This window comes from Pipistrellus hanaki (genome assembly GCF_964339955.1).
Source record: "Pipistrellus hanaki genome assembly, chromosome: 6".
NCBI lineage: Eukaryota > Metazoa > Chordata > Mammalia > Chiroptera > Vespertilionidae > Pipistrellus > Pipistrellus hanaki.
In genome coordinates this window covers 73994732-74016093 of record NC_140508.1, presented here as the reverse complement: position 1 = coordinate 74016093, position 21362 = coordinate 73994732, and the positions used below count along the sequence as shown (strand labels likewise).

At 40.6% G+C, this 21362-nt stretch overlaps 1 protein-coding gene across 4 annotated transcripts in view; it reads left to right on the top strand.

Moving 5' to 3' along the window:
• KATNAL2 (katanin catalytic subunit A1 like 2) overlaps positions 1-21362 on the top strand; it is a 72274-nt gene that overhangs the window by 32369 nt on the left and 18543 nt on the right. For 2 of the 4 annotated variants that reach the window (XM_084888227.1, XM_084888229.1), the window contains 9 exons: positions 583-625; positions 4894-5011; positions 6058-6156; positions 9142-9240; positions 9429-9506; positions 12218-12316; positions 14623-14686; positions 14963-15081; positions 19354-19445. In XM_084888227.1, coding sequence (XP_084744353.1) covers positions 583-625; positions 4894-5011; positions 6058-6156; positions 9142-9240; positions 9429-9506; positions 12218-12316; positions 14623-14686; positions 14963-15081; positions 19354-19445 — 811 coding nt within the window. The remainder of the gene's footprint in view (positions 1-582; positions 626-4893; positions 5012-6057; positions 6157-9141; positions 9241-9428; positions 9507-12217; positions 12317-14622; positions 14687-14962; positions 15082-19353; positions 19446-21362) is intronic. The other 2 variants (XM_084888228.1, XM_084888230.1) reach the window with 2 other exon arrangements.

The window sequence follows — 21362 nt, the reverse complement described above, 5'->3', positions numbered from 1 at the left end:
TTTTCAGTGCAGCGTTCAGAGCCCTTGGCTGCTGGATCTGAGTCTTGGCAGAGAAAGCAAGGACTCTTACCACTGGAACACCAGAACTATTATTGACATGATCTGATTTCTAAATTGCCAGCTCTGATCTAGCTCAGAAATGCATTCTCTTAGGATATGGACACTAATTCTTTATGTTCAGGTAAACTGGCAGAGTATGACTGAGAAGTAGTTCTTGCCAGACTCATAGAATTGTCCTGATGCCCCACAGACCATGGCAAATGTTTCCAAGTTCATGAAAACCTAATGAAATGGTGACTAAGCCCATACTGGAGTTGTCACTAGGTCCATGGTCTCCAATAGGTTTAATATCTAAGGCCTTTGGGGCCTTTCTCTACCTGGAAACATTTGGGAAGCCTGAACTTCTTTCTCTTTGCTGGTAGTTTTGCTTCTCTCTAGATAAGAGTAGCTTAGAGTCTTTAAATTCCAAAAGGCTGTTGCACAAATTTAAAAGCAATGTAAAAGGACAAACATACTTGAAAAATCACTTTCTCTTAAAAATTGAATTCTTTTCTTTCCCTCCCAATATCTATTTTGCTGCAGCTGAAAATAACATACCACCAAGAAGTGGAGGGAAGGCCAGAAGGTAAATGGTAATTCATCTTGATCAACTCAACTCTAGAAATTTGTGGGACCCTTTCAGAAGATGCTCCAGTGTGGCTCCATGACTGTCTACCAGCAGCACCAGGCTGTGGTCCTATGATTTAGGTGGGCCCAGCCATGTGTTCGCTCATGTTACAAATGTCCAGGACATGGTCAATGTCTGTCAGTTCTCCTGGCTTTACTGTAAATAGTTGCACCCACTCATGCTGTTTTTCTAGGCTCAGTGGTTTGAAAAGGATGGACCTCAGAGATTAAAAGACCTGAATTCAATTCAGGGCTCTACTTCTGACAAGCTAGGTCCTAGCTGCTAGGAGCATGTTTCTGACATATAGTGAGTTCCCTGTACATACCAAGCACCCAAGAAATACATTCCCTTTTAAAATCACACCTGAGTTTCTTTGTGCACTCCCATGTCCTGGCCTGTCTGAAGACAATCAGGCCTTTCTTTTCTCCTCCTTTTCTGGCACTCATCTTATATTCCTTTCTCTAGCTTCTCAAATCCAAATCTCATTTGGGACTTGCAGCATCTGATGGAGCCCCTCTGTCTCTTGACCATTCTGAGGAGACACAGTGTCCTCCTCAGTGTCCTCCTCATTCCCTTCTTCCCACTCCCAACCCACACCCATTGTTCAGAAATGGCCAGGAGTGCAAGGGCATGGCTGCCTAGGATGGCATAGCTGTGGGCCATGAAGGCCTGCAGATTTTTCTATTGTAATATAGTAAGGCCAAATCTTAGGGGAAGGTTGAAGTGGAGTTTTAGTAGAGGCTTCACAACCATTTAGTCAGTGAACAAAATTTCTTTAACTTTTAGAATGCAATTGAAGAAAACTTAGATTATAAGACAAGCAACCCATTAGGCCTTTAGGAGTTCCATTTGCCCCTCTAAGTTCCTTGCTCTTGTGACTCCAGTCCCTGGTCTGCAGCCTAAAAAGGAAGGGTCAGACACCTCACAGGATTGTTTGGCATCATTTATAAAATGGCTGTGGAGCCCTGAATGCTTTGTGATAATACACTGCCCGAAGCTACCTTTGCTTTGTACTGTTTTTTAGGAATATTTTATTGTTTTGACTGAATGTTATTCTTTTTCTTATTTTTAAACTATTTAAAGTATTACAAATAGTAGTACATAGGTCTCCTTTTTCTGAATGCTATTCTTTTATTTATAGTTGCCATAAAGTTAGTCAGACTCTGGTAACAAATAAGTACTTCTGAATAGACCCAATGAGGAACATTTTAAGAGGCCATCTTTGGGAACACATCTAGATTCTGATTATTTTTGAGCCATACATTCATGCTTGGAATTTTCTCAGCATTCCTCACCTGGAAGAACATTCTGCGAGTGAATGTCTTTGGAGCGCTTTGCTTCCCATTTGGGATAGATGTTGATGGTTTTGGGGTTCCTTCAGCTCTCCTCTGAGTAGATGTTTGTACCTGCAAGCATGAAGGTTGGATAGCAAAGGGCTAGGACCAGGATGAATAACTGGGAAAATAATGAATAGTGTTTGTTTACAATTTTATACTAAAAGATAGTTGTTGAAATGAAAGGTTGTATCATGTGACTGGCTATTAACAGATGAGAGTGCCTTTCCTTAATTCTTGCATCTCACACCAAAGAGTAAGCTCCCAGCTTAGAGATTTGTAGCTGACCCAAGGAGGAAAAGTTCTTTAAGGCGATGGTTGACAGAATTAGTTTGCAATAAGGACTTGACAATTTAGGAGATGGGCCCAAATAACAAGATGAAATTTAATGAAATATGATTTAAACTCTACCCAAAGATTAACAACAAATAGCTCCCCTATTACAAAACCAGAGATGTAGGAATCTGAGTGAACTGCAGATGCAGTATGAGTCAACAATGTAGTGTGATTACTAATGTGGTCTTGGCTTTCATCAATAGAAATAGTCTGGAAAGTAGGAGGTGGCTCTATTTTGGTCAGAAGACAGTGAATTAAAGGTGTCCAGGATGAGTAAGAATATGGGAGCCAGATGACCTTAGGAATGACTGGAGAAACTGGATATGTTTAGTTTGAAGAACAGAAGAATTGGGGGTGGGGGTGGTCCCTACAATAATGCAGTGGCTGTTTTCACTCTCTAAAGAGAGATTGGATCTTCTCTGCAATATTCCACAGGCCATGCTTAGAACTAGTGACTGAAGTTAAATAACAGGGTGGATTTGGTTCTATATTAGAAATAATTTTACAATCGTTAGAGCTGATGGAAATAAAATTGTGTTTCTTTGCACATTAGTGCACTTGTCTTTAGTCATGTTAAAGCAAATATGTGAGTCATTTGCCTCCAGTGGGAAAACAGGCTCCCAGTTTACTTACAGACACCCAGGGTGTTGAGGCAAATTTAACTTTCTCTATAGGTCTATATCTATCTATATCTATCTATCTATCTATCTATCTATCTATCTATCTATCTATTTATCTATCTATCCTTACTTCATTTAAATCAGTGCTGTTCACAAGGATTTGCACTTATAAAATACCTGGTATTCATTTCATAGATTTTTATTGCTGTGCCAGCAAAAGACCCGAGGGGCAGATATTCTTATTCCTAATCTACGATGATATCCTGATAAACTGGCAGTTGTTCTTCTCCTGTCCTTTACCTCATTGGGTCCAACACTGCAGTCACCACATGTGGACATTGGTGGTATTATTGGCACAGATGATCTCACTGGCCAAATAGCTATATGGTTATAGTAGACATGACCAACTTTTTCTTTCTTACAAAGAAATGGAGTTGAAATGGCAGCTCTCTGACCACTTAGCATAGAGAGAGAAAAATTCTAGAAATGTACCATATTTTCCAGCGTATAAGACAACCCCCTAATTTTACAGTTAAAACATAGGTTTAGGCCTATATTCACTGTATAAGACTACCCCCCACTTCCGAGGCAACACCAGTTCTTTTTTAATAGACCGCCTCTCTGACTCTGGCCAATCTGAGCAGGCTTTTTATGCATGCAAATTATACATGTTCTGTATAACAAATAAGCTACACTGTGTTCTAGTAAAAAGCCTGCTCAGATTGGCCAGAGTCAGAGAGGCGGTCTATTAAAAAAAGAACTGGTGCCGGGACCGGTTTGGCTCAATGGATAGAGCGTCGGCTTGGGGACTGAAGGGTCCCGGGTTCGATTCCGGACAGGGGCATGTACCTTGGTTGCGGGCACATCCCCAGTGGGGGGTGTGCAGGAGGCAGCTGATTGATGACACTCTCTCATTGATGTTTCTAACTCTCTTGTCTCTCTCCCTTCCTCTCTGTTCAAAATCAATAAAATATATATTTAAAAAAAAAAAAAAAAAAAAAAAGAACTGGTGTTGCCTCGGAAGTGGGGGTAGTCTTATACAGCGAATATAGGCCTAAACCTATGTTTTAACTGTAAAATTAGGGGGTCGTCTTATACACCGGAAAATACAGTATCTCACATGGGAGGGTAAGAGAATGAGAGAACCAAACACCTGATGATATGGGTATTTGTGTAAGGAACAAGTATATTTTACCTCTGCACTGATGTATAACATAGATACAGTCAAGGCATATATCCTCACCAGCAGGCTCCCTTCCTAGTCAACACCCCCATCACCACCTCAGTTAGCCACTAATTTTGACTTGCAGCCCCATTAATTTGTTTTGCTTGAAGTATACAATTCTGGTGAAAATTTTTCTTATAAACATGGATGACCTATGACAACAGAGACGAGGTAAGGTTGCTTTCCTTCCATGAACCCCTTTTGACATCTCTTGTACACAGTATGATGGGAGGTATTTTAAGTAGACAGGGAACACCCAGCACACCATGGACAAATCCCTAGACTTTCTAATGCTCATTCATCTGAGTAGAGGACTCCTTCCTTCTGTGCCTCTCCCCTGCTCTTCCAGAGGGAAGGGAGAGGGGGAGCTGGGTAGAGGTGGAAAGAAACAAGGGAAGGATGTTTGTAAAGCACTTTGGGAAAAGAAAGCTATTTACAGAAGGACTGAAGCCAGGGGTCATGAAAGGGAAATGCAGAGAGTGAGTCAGGGGCCTCTAGGAGGAGGTGGCACTCTAGCTCCATCTTGCAGAAACCCAATGGGTAGACTGAGCGAGTCTGGCTTGGATGGACAGGATAGGGGGTGCAGATGTTAGGGCCCTATTGTGGTATACCTGTCTATCTTTCAAGAACTCTGTGCTCCACAAGTTGTTTAGTTACCTCAGACTAAGTGGTTAGAATAATTTCCTTCAAGGTTTTTGTTTCCTACCCTAGGATGATGAATGACAGTTGTCAAAATCTTCCCATGATCAGTCAGCTGAGGCCACGGTCCAAAACCATGATGGGGAAGCCAGGGGAAGCCAAACCCCTCCATAAGGAACATCCTAAACAGGTTGGGACAGCTTTGCTTGGTGTTGGTTAAAAAGCAGGTTTTAAATTGCTGTATGATCTCATTAAAATTGTAGATTTTCTTCCAAGTCGCTGAATTAAAAACACAGACAAATCCCTAGTCTTTCTAATGTTTCTGACTTTGAGTGGGAGGGCTCCTCCCTCCCCAGCCTTTCCCCTGGTCTGAGTGCTGGGTAACAGCCCTTGAGGGGTGAGTGCTGAGCATGGCAGGAGGGCCTGTTTGCTGCAGAGTCCGATCCTCCCATTTGAGGTAACTGTAGTCAGGAGGCCTTCCTATCCTGAAGTACCTCCCTGTTTTCCTAGATGTGGTCCAAGGGTTGTTTTGGGTGTGGCTGGGCCTCAGCGTTTCCTGTTGGATTTTTCTGAAGTGACATGGTTGGTTCCCACCCCAGACCTCCACACTGGACTTTCTGGTGGAGATGGGGAGCAAGAGGAGTGAGTCCAGCAGCTACTGATCTAGGAGATCCAGGCCTAGAGATTCCTGGTTTAGAACAAAACATACCCGGTTTCAAAGGAAACAGAACCCATAGAGATTATGAAGTATAATTAATGCCAAAGATGTCTTGTGGGGTAGAAAGAAATAATCACAAAACTCAGTTGGTCAAAAGGAATCTCTCATCTTCAAAGAGGTTGTACAGTCTGGCCATTGTAGTCTGACCCAGGCAGAAGGCAAGTGGGAAGGTAGCAGATAAATCCCACAGGAGCTGGCTGGCTGCTGCCCTTCAAACTCGGCACCTCTGGCAACAAACACCTCTGGTCTCAGGAGAAAAGAAAAGCCAGCAAGTGGGAATGGGTTGAGGCATTGGGAAAGCAGCTTGGAGCCCATGCTTCCAAGGCCAGCTCCTCCACGTGGCACAGGCAGAGAGTTCATCTTGGGGCTGCACAGAAGTGGCCAAATTGTACATGGGGTTCCCCATTTACAGAACTGATCTCCAGCACTTGACATTTGATTTGGGGTAATGGAATAGGCAGTTACAATCAGGATCTCTATGTCCCTTTTGACTTCTACCTGCCTTCTTCTTTCTTCAGGAGGTTGTCAATAACACTGGCATGGAGAATGCTGACTTTGGCTTAAACATATCAGGAATCACCAGAGGCCATGGAGGAGAAAATGTCCGTCCACAAAAAGTAAGTAGAATTCATGAACCTGACACTGAAAGAAAAAAAATCCCCTTTTCTTTAAAAAAAATAAAAAAAATAAAAAAAAATAAAAAAAAATAAAATGTTATTTCTGTCAAACAGAAAAGTTACTATGTAATGATCAAAGGTTGTCTGTGAGGTGAACTGGGAAGAGCACTGGGTAAAGATTAGAACCCTGGGGTTCTGGTCTGACTCTTCCTTCTAGATCAATGGACTTGAATGAACTGCCCCATCTCTAAGGAGCTCAGTTTCCTCATTTTCAACTTGAGAGGTTTGGAAGAGATGGTTTCTAATGTTCCTTTCAGCTTAAAACTCCATGATTAAAATAATAAACATTGGCATGTCTGTGCTGCATTATTAAAGAAGTGACCTCATCCTAGCTGGTTTGGCTCTATGGGTAGAGCAACAGCTTGCAGAATGAAGGGTCCCAGGTTCGATTCTGGTCAAGAGCTCATACCTTCATTGCAGGCTGGATCCCTGTTTCTGGTTGGGACTCATGTGGGTGTCAACCAATCGATGTGTCTCTCTCATATCCATTTTTCTTTCTCTTTGTTTCTCCCCCTCCCTTCCATTCTCTCTAAAAATCAATGGAAAAATAATCCTTGGATGAGGATTAACAACCACAAAAAATTGGGGCCTCCCACTCATTTTTTTCTGCCTCTTAGTGGTTGTTGATTAGTGGTGTCACCTTTCTCCTCAGAGGTATGCCTTCACCTAGAATGTAATTTCCTGTGAACCATGAAACCTCTCTTGACAGAGAGTTGATCTTTTCCTTGATGAGTATTGTACCTCTTTCATGACGAACCTCATGTCCTTATTTGTAAATAATAGTTTCTCAAACAGAAAAGACTCAAATTGGGTAGATATAGGCAAAAGGCAGGTAAAACATGTCACTTGGAAATGAAAAAGTAGCATCAACACCAAAGTTGAATTTATTAATACACTTAAAGTTGTATTTCTTTGTCAGCTTTCTTTTCTTTCTTTGATCAAGTTCTTACTTTCAGTCAACTCTTCTCAGCATACCCAACTCTGGGTTGTGCATGTTTAGAGAGGAAGCTGGGGGCATCTCTTTGGAAATCAAGGGAGCTGTCTCATTGACCTGAACTGACTCCTTTCAGGGCTCAAATACATGAGTGATTGCTGGGGATGCAATTTGAATCTGTGTCTCCCATGGAGAAACACGTCCCTGGTTACCTTCACTACTTTCATTGTATTTTCAGCCACTTTGGGGCCTAGCAGTTTTGTGACATTAGTTTATCTCCATTCAAGTTCGTATGAATGGGTGTTTCTGATCAGGTCATAAGGAAGGAACTATTTAACCCAGTACTTAAGCTTTGGAAGAGTCTTGCTGTAAATTCTCTCACAGCAGAAATGTTCTCAGGATAAAATGTACATGATTTTCTCCCTTGAATTTCAGATGTTTATAAACTGAATGAGGGTGTATGGCCAGGAGGCCGATCTCCAAAATGCATCTCTCATTGCCATGGTAGGGCCCTTAGGTTCAGGATTCCCCAGTCCCTCTTGCAACTTTAATAGGCATGTTGCTCTTAAAGGTAATGGCTTTGGAGTCAGCCTGCCTAGGTTCAAACCCTGGCTCAGACCTTCCTAGCTGTGTAACCTTGGGCAAGTTGTTCAATCTCTTTATAAATCTCATTTCTTTCAGCCATAAAATGGAAATAATCATAGGGTCACTTTAAATGTCATAATAAATGGAGGGTCTTAGTACAGTGCCCAGCACACAATAAACACTCAATAAATGCCAACTATAATTATTGTTTATAGTTATTTATATTTATAGTTTTATATATATATATAGTTATTTATATTTATAGTTATTATTTGTTTTTGCACACAACTTTACTGTTCCTTCTTCCTAGAGGGGAGACAAGGTGAATTTGGAGGGAGTATGAGTGACAGGTATCTGGGTTTGAATCCTGGCCTGAAGCCACTTGTTAGCTGTATGGCACTGGGAAGATCATGGAATTTCCCTGGCCTTATTTCCATCTATGAAACGAGGCTACCACATCTGACTAGCAGAAGTGTTATAAGACATAGAAAAAAATCAAAAGTACAGATTGGTAGTTACAAAATAGTCAAAGTATAGAATAGGAAAATAGTCAATAATCTAAATATATAAAAGGCTAATATGCAAAGTGTCCCCTTGGGAGTTCAACTGGGAGACTGGGAGTTTTGGAGACCAGGAGTTCGATTGCTCGCTATGATGTGTGCTGACCATAAGGGGGCAGCACAGAACAAAGGAAGGCCTTGGTTGGCACCTGAAAGGTCCTGATTGGCCAAGCCTAGGGACTCTACCTGTGCATGAATTTTGTGCACCTGGCCTCTAGTATTTTAATAACTATCAATATATTTAATGCTACGTGGGTACTGAAAATATGGGGGGGGGACACTTTGTAAAGTATATGATTGTCTAACCACTATATTATACACCTAAATTAATATAAAATAATATTGAATGTAAACTGTAATTGAAAAATATTTAAAAATTTAAAAAATTAATTACAAATTGTAAATAATCCTTGCAAGGTAGCTTGCATGCCTGTTTTGTGCCAGGTACTCTACTGAGAAAGTCCATAGTAAATAGGAACTGTCATTACTTTTGTGCCAATGAGTCTTTCCTGTGTGTGTAATGTTCCAAAAGGAGGAGACAGTATGGGTAAATAGACATGTAAGGAAGCAGATGGTATGTGTCAGGAACTGAAAAATGCTTGTGAATTTCCACTTAAACCAACTTCATTCTGAAGAATTTATTTACAACTTGTTTTTTTTTCTAGAGTGCCCTCACTTCAGGAAATTACCTTGTTCATTATTAGTGCAGGTTATTTTAAAGCTTCACTTTAAGTTGGGCCTACACACCAAGGAACATTAATGTGTCTTGGTTTAATGATGCTTAGCTATTAAGGATAGTCTTTCCTCAAGTTTTAATGGTGTAAATAAACCATTACTCCCTTTCAGGGCCAAATCATTGACTTCCGAGGGCTGCTCACAGATGCTATCAAAGGAGCAACCAATGAACTTGGCTCAAATAGCTTTGAATGTAACCCAGACCCTGCGGTAAGTGGCTAAAATGTGACATTCATCTTGTACTAAACTGCCAAAGTCCAGAAGAACTTTAGAGACATAATTTTGAGTCCAAAGAAACCTTGAGATTGGGTAGAAGGTCATAGTAATCCACCATCATTTGTGTCACTGTGAATTACCAAGCAATGTTATACCATGAGGTGTTTTGTTCCCATCATCAGGAACGACTGCTGAAACCTCTGAGTGCATTTATTGGCATGAACAGTGACATGAGAGAACTGGCAACTGTGGTGAGCCGGGTAAGATCAGATATTCAATTCACAATTTACAGAGGCGGATTGGGGCTCCTGGAGCATTGCGGGCTGCTTCTTTTATTAATAACAATAAATATGATAATTTATTTATAAAGTGCCCCCACTTGCAAAGGCACTCATATTGTTTAGAGGCACAATAATGCATGATAAATAAATTATAGAATCATAAAATTACAATATAAAAAGCCCACCATCTCACTATAGAGGCCAAGAAAACCAAAAAGACTTAGAAAGTAAGAGACAGACAGGTGAAAGGTTTTAGGCTGAGCCAAGAGTTAAAGAAAGAAAGCCTCTTAGAGAAGGAAAGAGCATGTCTGCATCTTGTTTAAACAGTCAAAGCCTGGAAATAGAGATGTCAGGAGTCTGGTGATTTCACAAGTGGAAATTTCCATGAAATAACAAATTTAGTAGGAAAGAGCTTACTATCCAGATGACTGAGCTTTCAAGGCTGCCTACCCCTTAGAATCTAAAGGCAGGGAAGTCTTTTGGTAAATGACAGAGGCTTTGGAATTGATTGAGCTGGATTTGATGTCTCCTCCTTTTTCTAGCTATGTGACTTTGGGCAAGTTCCCTGGGAACAGAAGAGATTCCTGAGTTATAGCAGACTTTCTATAACTTCATGGAAGACTGAAATCTAGGCAGGCTCAGACAGATGTTTAAAATGGTGCAAAAAGCTTCACCATGACTGAGTAATTCAGGGTCTGCAGTTCTCTCTTTCAGTTCAGCAGTTGTTCACTGCATGTCTACTATGTGTCAGGCATGTGTGGAGGCTGGAAATACAAAGATGACCCAACCACACAATCCTTATATGCAAGAGTTTCTCATCCCAGGGGAAGGTGGACTTTGAAAGCATAAAGGAGGAGCGTTTTGTGCCAAAGAGAGGGGAAAGTGTTAGGGAAGAAGGTATCCAGGAAATAGAGTATAAGACGGATGGTGGGGGACTTTCTGGGCAAAGGTATATACCTGTGAAATTGTATCGATTGAGCAGTGTTTCCAGTGAGCCATGTAAGATGCAAGGAGTGCTGGGAAATGGGGCTGGAGAGAGAGGCCAGAGCTCCTGAGTAAGGGGCCAGTGAACAGGGCCCAGGATGGAGGACTTGTCTATGGCAGATGGGAAGTCTTTCAAAGGTGTCCATTGAGAATGGGGTATTCAAATGTGCTTTGTAGATAGCTTGTTCTATTGACAGTGTAGTGGATGATATCAAAGAAATGGAGATAGGGAGACTAATTCTGAAGTTATTACTAGTGAGATAGGATTGGGATGCATAAGAGAGTAGAGTAAAATATTTTTTATTGTCACAAAAATCAATAGTCTCATTATTGTTTTTGCAAAAGGATAACATGACTAGTGATGATATGGTTGTAGGGTGGAAGTGTCTTGAAATGATTCTGTCTGGAATCCTTTCTACAGTACCATGGGAAGCAGTCATCAGCTTCTGAATGCTTACAAAGAGGGGGAGCTCACCACTTCATGAGGTAGCCCTGTTGAGTTCTAACTGATAACACTTGGTTGCTGTATGGAAAACTCCCTTTTGGGAAATTAAACACTTCCATGTGGAACTCAATGTCAACTTTAGAAGAAGGCGAGATCTATAAGTGGCTGGGGGGTATGCAGGTCCAGGCTTTAAATACCTGGTAAATTCTCCCAAGATCTTGGGTTCCCATCCAGGAATGGATCATGCATATTCTGCATGACCAGAAACACTTGTATGAATAGTCTCTCTAACGAAAGTCCTTACCTGTGGGTGAAGGGAACTGAGAGGACGGAGGACAGGAATGGGAGCATAACATCTCACCAGCATTTAAAAAACAGGTTTTTATGTTTTTGAGGTTGTGCATGTATTACTTATTTAAAAATTAAATAACTATAATAATAGTTTCCAGATTGTTGAGTAATCCTCAGAATGAATTTGGAAAGAGGCTTTTCTCTCTCTCTCTCTTTTTTTTTTAATGTAACACTCTAGATATTCAGTTTGCCCGAAACAGCTCCTACTGAGAAAGGCTTTTGAGTGACAGTTCTGAGGCATCTTGTGAAATTGGAATTTGGAAACGGTAAATGAGTTATCAGTAAAAGCTACCTTAATTGATTAACCTAGGTGGCTGCTACAGGGCTCTGCTATGAAAGGGGAAAACTCACTTTTGCGTGGTTGTTGGCTTCCCTGAATTCTGTAGAAGCAATTGCTCTTGGTGGAAGTAGGGAGTGATCACTAGGGAAAAAGAGAAATTGGTTTCAGAGGAGCATTATCTCTTTCATGCAACAAATTAAGAAAGTGTCCGCAAGATCAAGGAGCAAGAGAGAGGACAGGCACCAGCTAGGAACTATGTTTCTCAGTAAAAGTGCATGTAATTTGAAGGCATGTTCTGTAGCTTCTTTGATTACAGTCATCAATCAGCCTGGTTTGCTATTAACTGAAGACAGGAATAGGCCATTGTTAGGCGCTCCCTCCCCCCTCTCCCCCCCCCCCCCCCATATTATATAATCAATTGTCGTCTTCAGGGAAAATCACTGAATATTCTTATGGCATCCCTTTGGTGAACTAAAATTACAGTGTGCATATATACATATATCTAACATAAACTTTTTATCACCAGCTCTTTATGTCCTATTGTAAGTCAAGTATTCTGTGGCTCCCATGTTTACTGCAGCTGTGGAGGAAAACATTAGTTTTAACAAAATGATCAAATGTGCATTGCAGGACATTTATCTCCATAATCCAAACATAAAGTGGGATGACATTATTGGACTCGATGCAGCCAAGCAGTTAGTCAAAGAAGCTGTGGTATATCCTATAAGGGTAAGGATGGGAAGCCTCTTGGGGGGTATTTCTATTCATATCCATTGGACAAGCTGTATGTTATAACACCTACCAGGGACAGAAGCCCAGGATGTTTTCTGTCCACAACTTAGCCTTTTTTGCCTCTACGTTGGCAATGCTGGACTACCAAGGCCCAGGCCATCCTAGGCAGTTTGAAATGTTACTTGAGGTTTCAAAGCAGGTGTGATAATATTAGATCTAAGATTGAAGCATATCTGACTTGTCAGTTCCTGTAGATTGTTTCAAATTAGTTGGACTCCCTAAAAAATACCATAGTAGAAATATCAAATATCTCCTGTAGAAGAGGGCCACTTATTTTGTTTTCATAGATCTACATTTCCCAACACACACACACACACACACACACACACACACACACACACACGAACACACACACACACACACACACACACACACACACACACACATCCTCTGGCACATTGCTTTGACTGATTGTAAAGTCTAAACAGCCTCCTCTAGGGCACTGGCCAGAGAGCCAACCTGTTGTGCTTATTGCTTGCTCCTGATAAGTCTTTGTACAGAGTGGCTCACTGAACAGGAAGAAAAATAAAAAACAAGACTCTCTATGTTTGGTGATGAGAAAGTCAGTGTATGACTTTTGCTATATAACAGACGCACTCTGCAAATGCAGTGCTCTTGAAACAACAATCATTTATCTGTTTGCAGTTCTGTGGGTATGCAGTTTGGAAGGGGCTCAGCTGGGCTGGCTCATCTCTTTTTCAGGTGATATTGGTTGGCCTCACTCACATGTCTGGGGCATCAGCCAGGGTGGTTGCAGAAGATGGAGAGCTTGAGAAATCTGGGATAAATGGGACAGCTGAGGCCTCTCCATGTGCCTCCAGCAGGCAAGCTGGTCTTGTTCACATGGTGGCAGAGAGTCCCAGACAGAAGCAAGAGAGAGCAGGTCCCAATTTATGAGCATTTCCCATGACTCTTCTTAGATTCCTCATATCAGCTAGTCTTATGTTTTCAAGTCTCTTATATTTCCTAAGGTCCCATTGGCCAAAATCACAAGGCAAAGTCCAGGTTCAAGTGGTAGAGAAATATATTTTGCCTCTTGGGGGAGGGAGCTGCAAATAATTTTCTGTAATCTCCTGCAGTCAGGTTTACAAATTTTTCCAATAACCTATTTATTTTACCACTGAGCCCACGCAGCCCCTACTTTTTGGATGCTTCTATTCTAATGACATAAAATCAATACATTTGGATTGTGTCCCCTCTTCCCCCACCCCCACCCCCCGTGTTAAGACAGTTGGGTAAGCAATATACTGGTCCTGAGAATGAGTGAAAGTGTACTCACCACGTTCTCTGAGTGGCTCTAGAACAAGACTTCTGGACAGGCTAGAACATCTCATTGAGGCTTTCTGGGTGTGCTATCTCCATGGTATCATAGGCTCTGTATGTAATGGCATAGAGATTTTGACATTAGCACCAACAAGAAACTAATAGTTAGTTATAATTTTACTATTATCTTTGCTTCTGGTTGTTTTCTATCATCCCTACCCACCCTCTAGATTGTTTGAATTTGAACTACAGGAGAGACTCACTGAAGTCTATGCACGTCCTATTTGGAGCCCATGTCTCATAATGCTGTCTGCACTGGATGTTCCTGACTTCTATGTCAGGCTTCACAAGTTGTTGTTTTTAAAAATACATTTTTATTGATTTCAGAGAGGAAGGGAGAGGGAGAAAGAGAGTGAAAAACCAATGATAAGAAAATCATCAATCGGCTGCCTCTTGCACGCCCCACACTGGGGCATGTGCCCTGGTGAGGTATTGAACCTTCTGATTCATAGGTCGATGCTCTACCACTGAGCTACACTAGCCGGCCTCACCACAGTTTTGTGCTTTATTCGCAAACACCTTTATTTATTGGTTCTAATGTTTCTCTTAAAGTTCATATCTGCTAGGCCTTCATATAGAACTCGAGGCAGAGGTGACGTGGGGTGGGGAATGATGTTATGCATATAAGAAATAACTATTGTAATGGAGAAGGAGAGTACCTACATATGTCTTTCTTTTCCTTAAAAAAAAAAAAAAGTTGCTCTTTAAAGCCACATAAATTAAGCCATACTTTTCTATCAATCAATTGTGAAAGTTAAGTTGGGATCTGTAAGATGTATACAGAAGCAGCCAGCCTTACTAAACAGAAGACCTGAATCTCAGAGTTGGGCTGTGCTCACTCCAGCTTCACCAGCTTGTCTTTGCTAGGGTGTGACTGACATACTGGTACCAAACCTCACCACTCTTCCTTGTTCCCACAGTACCCACAGCTGTTTACAGGCATTCTCTCCCCTTGGAAAGGACTACTGCTCTACGGCCCTCCAGGTAACAAATATTTCTGGTTTGGTCTTGGTATTAAGTGTGCATGAGAGGATGAATGGACTCATCTGTCCTCACATCAGGATATCAGGATGGGATAAACGAGAGCCGAGGAACCGTTCTCTCCTCTCTCTCTCTCTCTCTCTCTCTCTCTCTCTCTCTCTCTCTCTCTCTCTCTCTCTCTCTCTCTTCTCTCTCTCTCTCTTGTGACACTGACTTCTGTCTGTAAGCAGAGAAAGGAAGCTCAAATGCCACTCATACTTTCTCCACCTGTGTCTCTAGGTACAGGAAAGACTTTGCTGGCCAAAGCTGTGGCCACGGAATGCAAAACAACCTTCTTTAACATTTCTGCATCTACCATTGTCAGCAAATGGAGAGGAGATTCAGAAAAACTTGTTCGGGTAGGAATTCTTTATTTTTCTCTAATGTATAATTGACATACAATATCTTATCAGTTTCAGGTGTACATTATAGTAATTCAATATTTATACACATTATGAAATGATTGCCACAACAAGTCTAGTTACCATTTATCAGCACACAAAGTTATTACCATATTATTGCCTATATTCCCTATGCTGTCTAGCACATCCCCATGACTTATTTACAATTAGAAGTTTGTACCTCTTAATCCCCTTCACTTATTTCACCTGCCCCCAACCCCTTTCTGATAACCAGTAGTTTTTTTTCATAGGTACAGGAACTCTTGATTTTGTTCTTTTCGAATAAGTTCCAGCAAAACACAGTGGTACAAAGTGATGTTACAGCTTACTTGTTTTTAAGTGATTTATATGTTAGAATTTATCCAGGATCTTAATTATCCAAAACCCAGGAGATGGTCTGACTATCATATGTAGTTATTAATTATGCCCCATCAGCAAAATATGATCTCCCTTCCTTTAGGAATTTGACCGACAGCCCTTTTATGATTCATGCAACTTAGGAATGGAAACTAAAAAGAAAATTGTCTCTGAAGTGGCCTATGTTTTTCCTTCATTCAAGAAGCATTTGTTATTAAGCATGTGCAATTTATCCAGTTAACATTTATTGAGAGGGTACTACTGTATCCTGGTCCCTAATACTAGGTACTCAAAGGAAGACTCAAGAAAGGTAAAACTTAATTATTCATTCAGATGCTCTGAGGAACGCTCCTCCATAGTGCTCATAGCTTATAGGTTTTGTTTTTTCTTTCCTTAAGAGATTGCTTCTATCTTTACAATATCTCATTCATAGTCAATGGCATATTTTATATTATAATATTTTACCATTTGAGAATACGTGTTCATGATTTATGCCTCAATGTAAGGTGGGTCCCTCTCAGAAGTCCTGTTAAACTATTGCACTTTGTAGAATGACTGATAAGTAATTATTACTAAATAAATGTAAATATTATATATTTTCTGATAAGAAATTACTCTAAAATAGTATGCTTAAATTGTTTTCTTGGATGAATTACTAGAATATTTTTAAAGAATTGATTTATCAAAAGTAACCTATTATTTACTACTTTTATATTGTTTTCAAATTGGTCTAAATGTGTATGTTTTTATAAATTATCTATCACCACTTCAAGATTATAATACATGGAAATATATATTGACATCTTCTATTTCTTTGTTCTTCATCTTGAATCTAACTTACCATATCCAAAGATGGGGCTTGAGGTTAGCTTGTCCTTAATCTAGGGTTCTGTTTGATTCTAGTTAGCTGGATTTTAAGAAGTTAAAATTCAACTAATTAAAATCCTCATCAACCAGAAGACTTTTTAAAAAAAAGTTCCATTTTTCTGTGCTGAGGAACAACAAAACTCTTACAAAATGTCCATACAATCCGTTTAGCTTTATCTCCTGTCCTGAAAAGTGCTATTTAGAACTATGAGCACCAGATACTGCAAGGTGTTCGAAGGAAGAGTATGTTCTATTCCTTGGACAGGAGTTAACTTAGACAGAAGAGTAAATTCAGCTATTTTATGAATATTCTCAATAAAGATGAGAACTACATGGATTTCATTGTTTAGTGTTGAATAGGCAGAAAAGTCATTTAGCCAGAACTCTTCCTTCTATGTGAGCATTTTTTAAACTAAAATTTTCTTCTGCTTTAGTATTATTTTGTTAGTCTTCTCAGAATGAGAAAATGACTTCTCATCTTACTTTACAATATATTTAAAAAGTAACTAATCTTTTTGGGAAAAAAATGTACAGAAGGGTATATAGATCCCTAAACCCAGAGGCAACTACTGTTATAACATATATGTCTATACACTTCTATACCTTGCAGGATTTTTTCTTACTTTGGATGTTGTCACACACTGTTATAGGCAGAACATATTCTTCTATATCTCTGAATGGTATTTCATTGCATTTGTGTGTCCCAAAACATATTAAACCAGTCTTTTCTTGCTGGACACTTAGGTTGTTTCCAGTCTCTTGTTATTATGAACAAAGCTACAGTGGATAGTCCTTTCATACACACGACTTTGCATATGTAGTCATGTAGAGCAATTTATTTAAAATAGAATTGCAGGGCCAGAGGGAATGAAGATCACTGATTGCTCAACTCCCTGGTGCAATCAGGGTTGCACCAGCTTACACTTCCACCAATGATGAGTGTATTTGCTTTCCCAACACTATGAAGTACACAATTCTGAAATATTTGCCATTCTGATAGTGAAAGTAATATTTTAGTGCTCAAATATGCATTTCTTCCATTCTAAATGAATTTGAGCATCTTTTTTTTTAAAAATAAGTTTTGAAGAATTTATTTCTCTTTTTCTCTGTGAAATGCATTTTTATTTTGGATATTCAAAAAAATAATTCAAGAAAATAACAGATCATCTCTGCTAACCTTGAAGGATCTCACCTTCTATCCTTTCAGAAACTATTTTATTTTCTGAGCTCTTGAAAAGATCTTCACCAGAATCTTGGTCATGCTGTCAAATTCCTTACTATGAAGCTTGCAGATGAAGATGGCCCTTTAGGGCCTTTCCCCTAAATCAAAAAAGCATTCCTACCATTCGCTTCTCTTTCTATGCCAATTAAGAGTTATTTATAGGGAACCCTTGGGTTATGTTGCTCCCTCCCCTCCTAATGTTCATGCCTCTTAGGAGTTTATGCTATTGAGCAGTTGAGTGGTCTCTTTAGCAAATGCACACACCTGTTGGTGCTTACATCTTTTAACACCCCGTCCCCTCCTCCCATGTTATGATTTAACTTCCTCCCATACTTTTGAAAATTTTAGCCTACTGCTTTTAGAGCACTTACCCAGGATTCTGTATATTCTCTGGCAGTGGAAAGAGCAGTGGCATGGTCTATATTGAAACAGAGGCTCCAGCTGTGGTTCTCCTTCCACTTGGATGTTTGGTCTCATCTTGCCCCTTGGTTTCTTAGCACCCTAGGGAGCTCCTTAAGAACGTGTATGGTTCTAATAAAGAGTTCTAATACTCAATTTTTCATTGGGAAGATTGCTGCCATTGTGACAAGGAGAAGTTACCTGCTTCTAATAAGGTGGTCTCTATTATTTGCAAAGGCATTGTGATGAGTGTCCCAGCATTGACGTTCTCTCAGTTCATTAGGCTGAGCCAATTGTCATGGTAAAAAAAAAGGATTCTGTAAAGAAAAATACTTGCGCATAGCATGGACATACCACACACGTGAGCAATTTTCGATTCAGTGCTAGGGAGACATGTAAGGGGTGATCTGCTACTCCTCATGAAAACCACAACCTGGCTTTGTCTGAGTCCTTCCCTTCTTATTCGTTCTAGATGCTTTGCTAGTGCTAAGTGGCATGGAGAATAAATCTCCTCTTCCAATTAGAGAACCTTTGTGGTTGTTTTTTTGGCCCTTTAGGACCTTTTGCTAAATCTCTATTGCTTTCTCTGATCAACCAGTGAAGAATTGTATATGGTGCTCAAGAGATCGGTTTCCTGTTTGGAAAAAAAAAAAAAGGTTTAGTTTTTTATACTCTTTCATCACCATCACATCTCCCTTTAGAGCTCTTTATTTTGTTTTTATATGGCTGTTCTTTGCTTGCTTTCCTGTTCTTGCTCAGTCTATAACATTTTATTCTGGAATGGAACATTTTATTCAACTGGGAGTTGCCTTCAAGTACCTGAGCCTACCAAGCAGCAGTGTTGGGTGGCTGGGAAGCCTGTGGAGCAACTTGGGGAGCAGAGAGGGGCAAAATGCCTGTCTTTTTCACCCATGAGTGGAACTCTAGCCGTTCCCAGCAATTCTTCCTCCTGAGACTAGCTTTCTCATTGTCCCTAAAGGTTTAGGGATGATCATCAAATGCTTTTACATATTCCACTGCTCTTGTGTCCCTATGAAACACGTCATTGACAGGGATTCTCAGGGATTGGCTAATGGACTGAAAGCTCAGGAATTGAGTTTTACCTTAAGCTCCTCTCTTTATGATTAGTAACCTTGAGATAACCACTTAATGTCTCTGGATCTAATTTTATCAAGGGACAAATGGAAATAATTGGACCATCCAACCCCATAGGGTATTCTAGGGAGAAATGATTGCAACGATTATAAAGTTGTTGGTGAAAGAACAGAGTGCAGCATAGGTGGTTAATAGTATAGTCATTCTAAGCTTTTGCTCTCTGGGAGCATCTGAGAACTTTAAATATCAATATATGGGTTTGAACATGTGGTTGCTTTTCTCCCGCCCAGGTGTTATTTGAACTTGCTCGCTACCATGCCCCCTCCACCATCTTCCTGGACGAGTTGGAGTCAGTGATGAGTCAGAGAGGCACGGCTCCCGGGTAACAGACAGGTTTTTTTTTTTGTCATCACTTCTCCCCTCTTGTAAGTGTGTTTGATGGTCGGAAGCCCATCGACATTTACCAGCAGAATGTGCCTATTAATAAGCCCACAAATTTTCTGCAGACACACGGAAAGGTCTTTAAATTAGGTCCTGTTAACTGAATAGCTGATTTAAGTAGTTTTTATAACCGGAGGAAATGTCATCCTCCCTTCCCCCCTCCCCGACAGAGTGGTTTTCAGGCCTGAAGATCGCCCAGTCCCACAGTCCCAGGCTGCCGTAACATAACAGTCCTGCTGGCTTAAAATAGCTGCCCATGACCACCTCCTCTGGAGCCAGAGGGGCTGCAAAGGGCCAAGTCCCAAGAGGGGCAGGCCTTGACAAGATGTGCAAGGCCGGGGAAGCCACCGTTTCTCTGTGACATCAGGATGTGGCTCAGCATGTCTGAATTTAAACATGTCACATATGTTATCTCTAAAGATTAAGTGTCTGCTAATGTCCCCAGCAGGAAAGACTGTTCATTTCTAGTTTACTTCTCAGACTATAATGAGCTGTGTATGTGTGTTTTAAGAATGCCTTTCTGTCTTGATGGGAGGTATTTTTCTCTGAAACTTTTTACCAAATTTGGCTCCTTTGGCTTGAAAAGAAACAGTTCTCAGGGAAATCTCAATATGACTGCATTTATTGATGGCTTCTAATGGTCTATAATTAAGGCAGAACTAATATTAATAAAGTACAAATAATTAGCTTGTTGGAAATATAACTAGACTATAATTTATGAAATTTTACTCATTGAAAACCATTTTCCCATTAAGGTCCATGGGACTCTTAGCACTGATTGAAAGGGGATGATTCCATGGCATAGTGGGTGCTGTCAGCCCCAGGCCTGGGCACTGGGCCTCTCTATACAGGACCTGACGGGAGCAGGCTACCACACAGTGGGGCCTGGGAACCCAACAGACCCCCTAGTGGTCATTCCCTTTGCAAAGCCCCAGGCTGCCTGGTCTGCCTCACCCCAGTGACCTGTGCACTCACTCCACCCTGGGTCCCCACAGCGTTGACGAGCTAATCTGGAAACTCTTCATCTACTGCCTTGCATGTGCTCCAGATTTTGTACAGAATGTCTGTTTCCTTGTCTGGAACTTAATTTCTAAACTAGAATTTTCAAATAGTCAGGGAATCAGTGCAGGTGCTTGGAAGGCTTCTTGGGTCCTATTATGTTAAAAGAATAATAATTAGAGGCAAATGCTGACTATGTAAGTAACTATATTGTGAGATGGTCTTCTGTCCTAGGAAAGGGTCACATCCTTAAAAGCCACATACCTGGCTTGGGATGCCCCAAGATTCATGCAGAGATGACAAGTTGAATGTCATGTTGTTCAAGACAGGCATTTTTTTGTCCTTTATGCCCATCTATTCAACTGAAGAGGAAGGAGAGGCTGTCAGATATGGTCAGTATTTACTAGTAGAGCCGATCTGGATGTTTAGATGAGGTGAGCTCTTGGTTGGTGGGAAGGTCTTTGGCAGTGGTGATGGGAGCTTGGAGGATGAATTTGCACAGAAGACTGCCTCCCATGTCATTACCTTGCCTCTTATTAAAAGAGAGTGAAACAAATTCAGACAAGTAGTTGATCTCTCCTTTTGGACAGTTTAAATCCGTAAATTATACTAAAAGAAATACTTTCTGAGAAAGTTCTTTTATGCCTGCTATATAAAGGGAGAGGATTATTCTCAATTATGCCATTTTATAAAAGGGTAAATAGTATGGCAAGTGGACAGAGCTGGGCTGCATTCAAATCTACCAGAGGCACTGTTTGACCTTCTGCCATTTTCCAGTTCGCTGCCAATCTTTACCTTTCCTTTCACTATCATTGTTATTTCATTTATATCCTCTCTATTACTGTCTTTGGGAAAATAC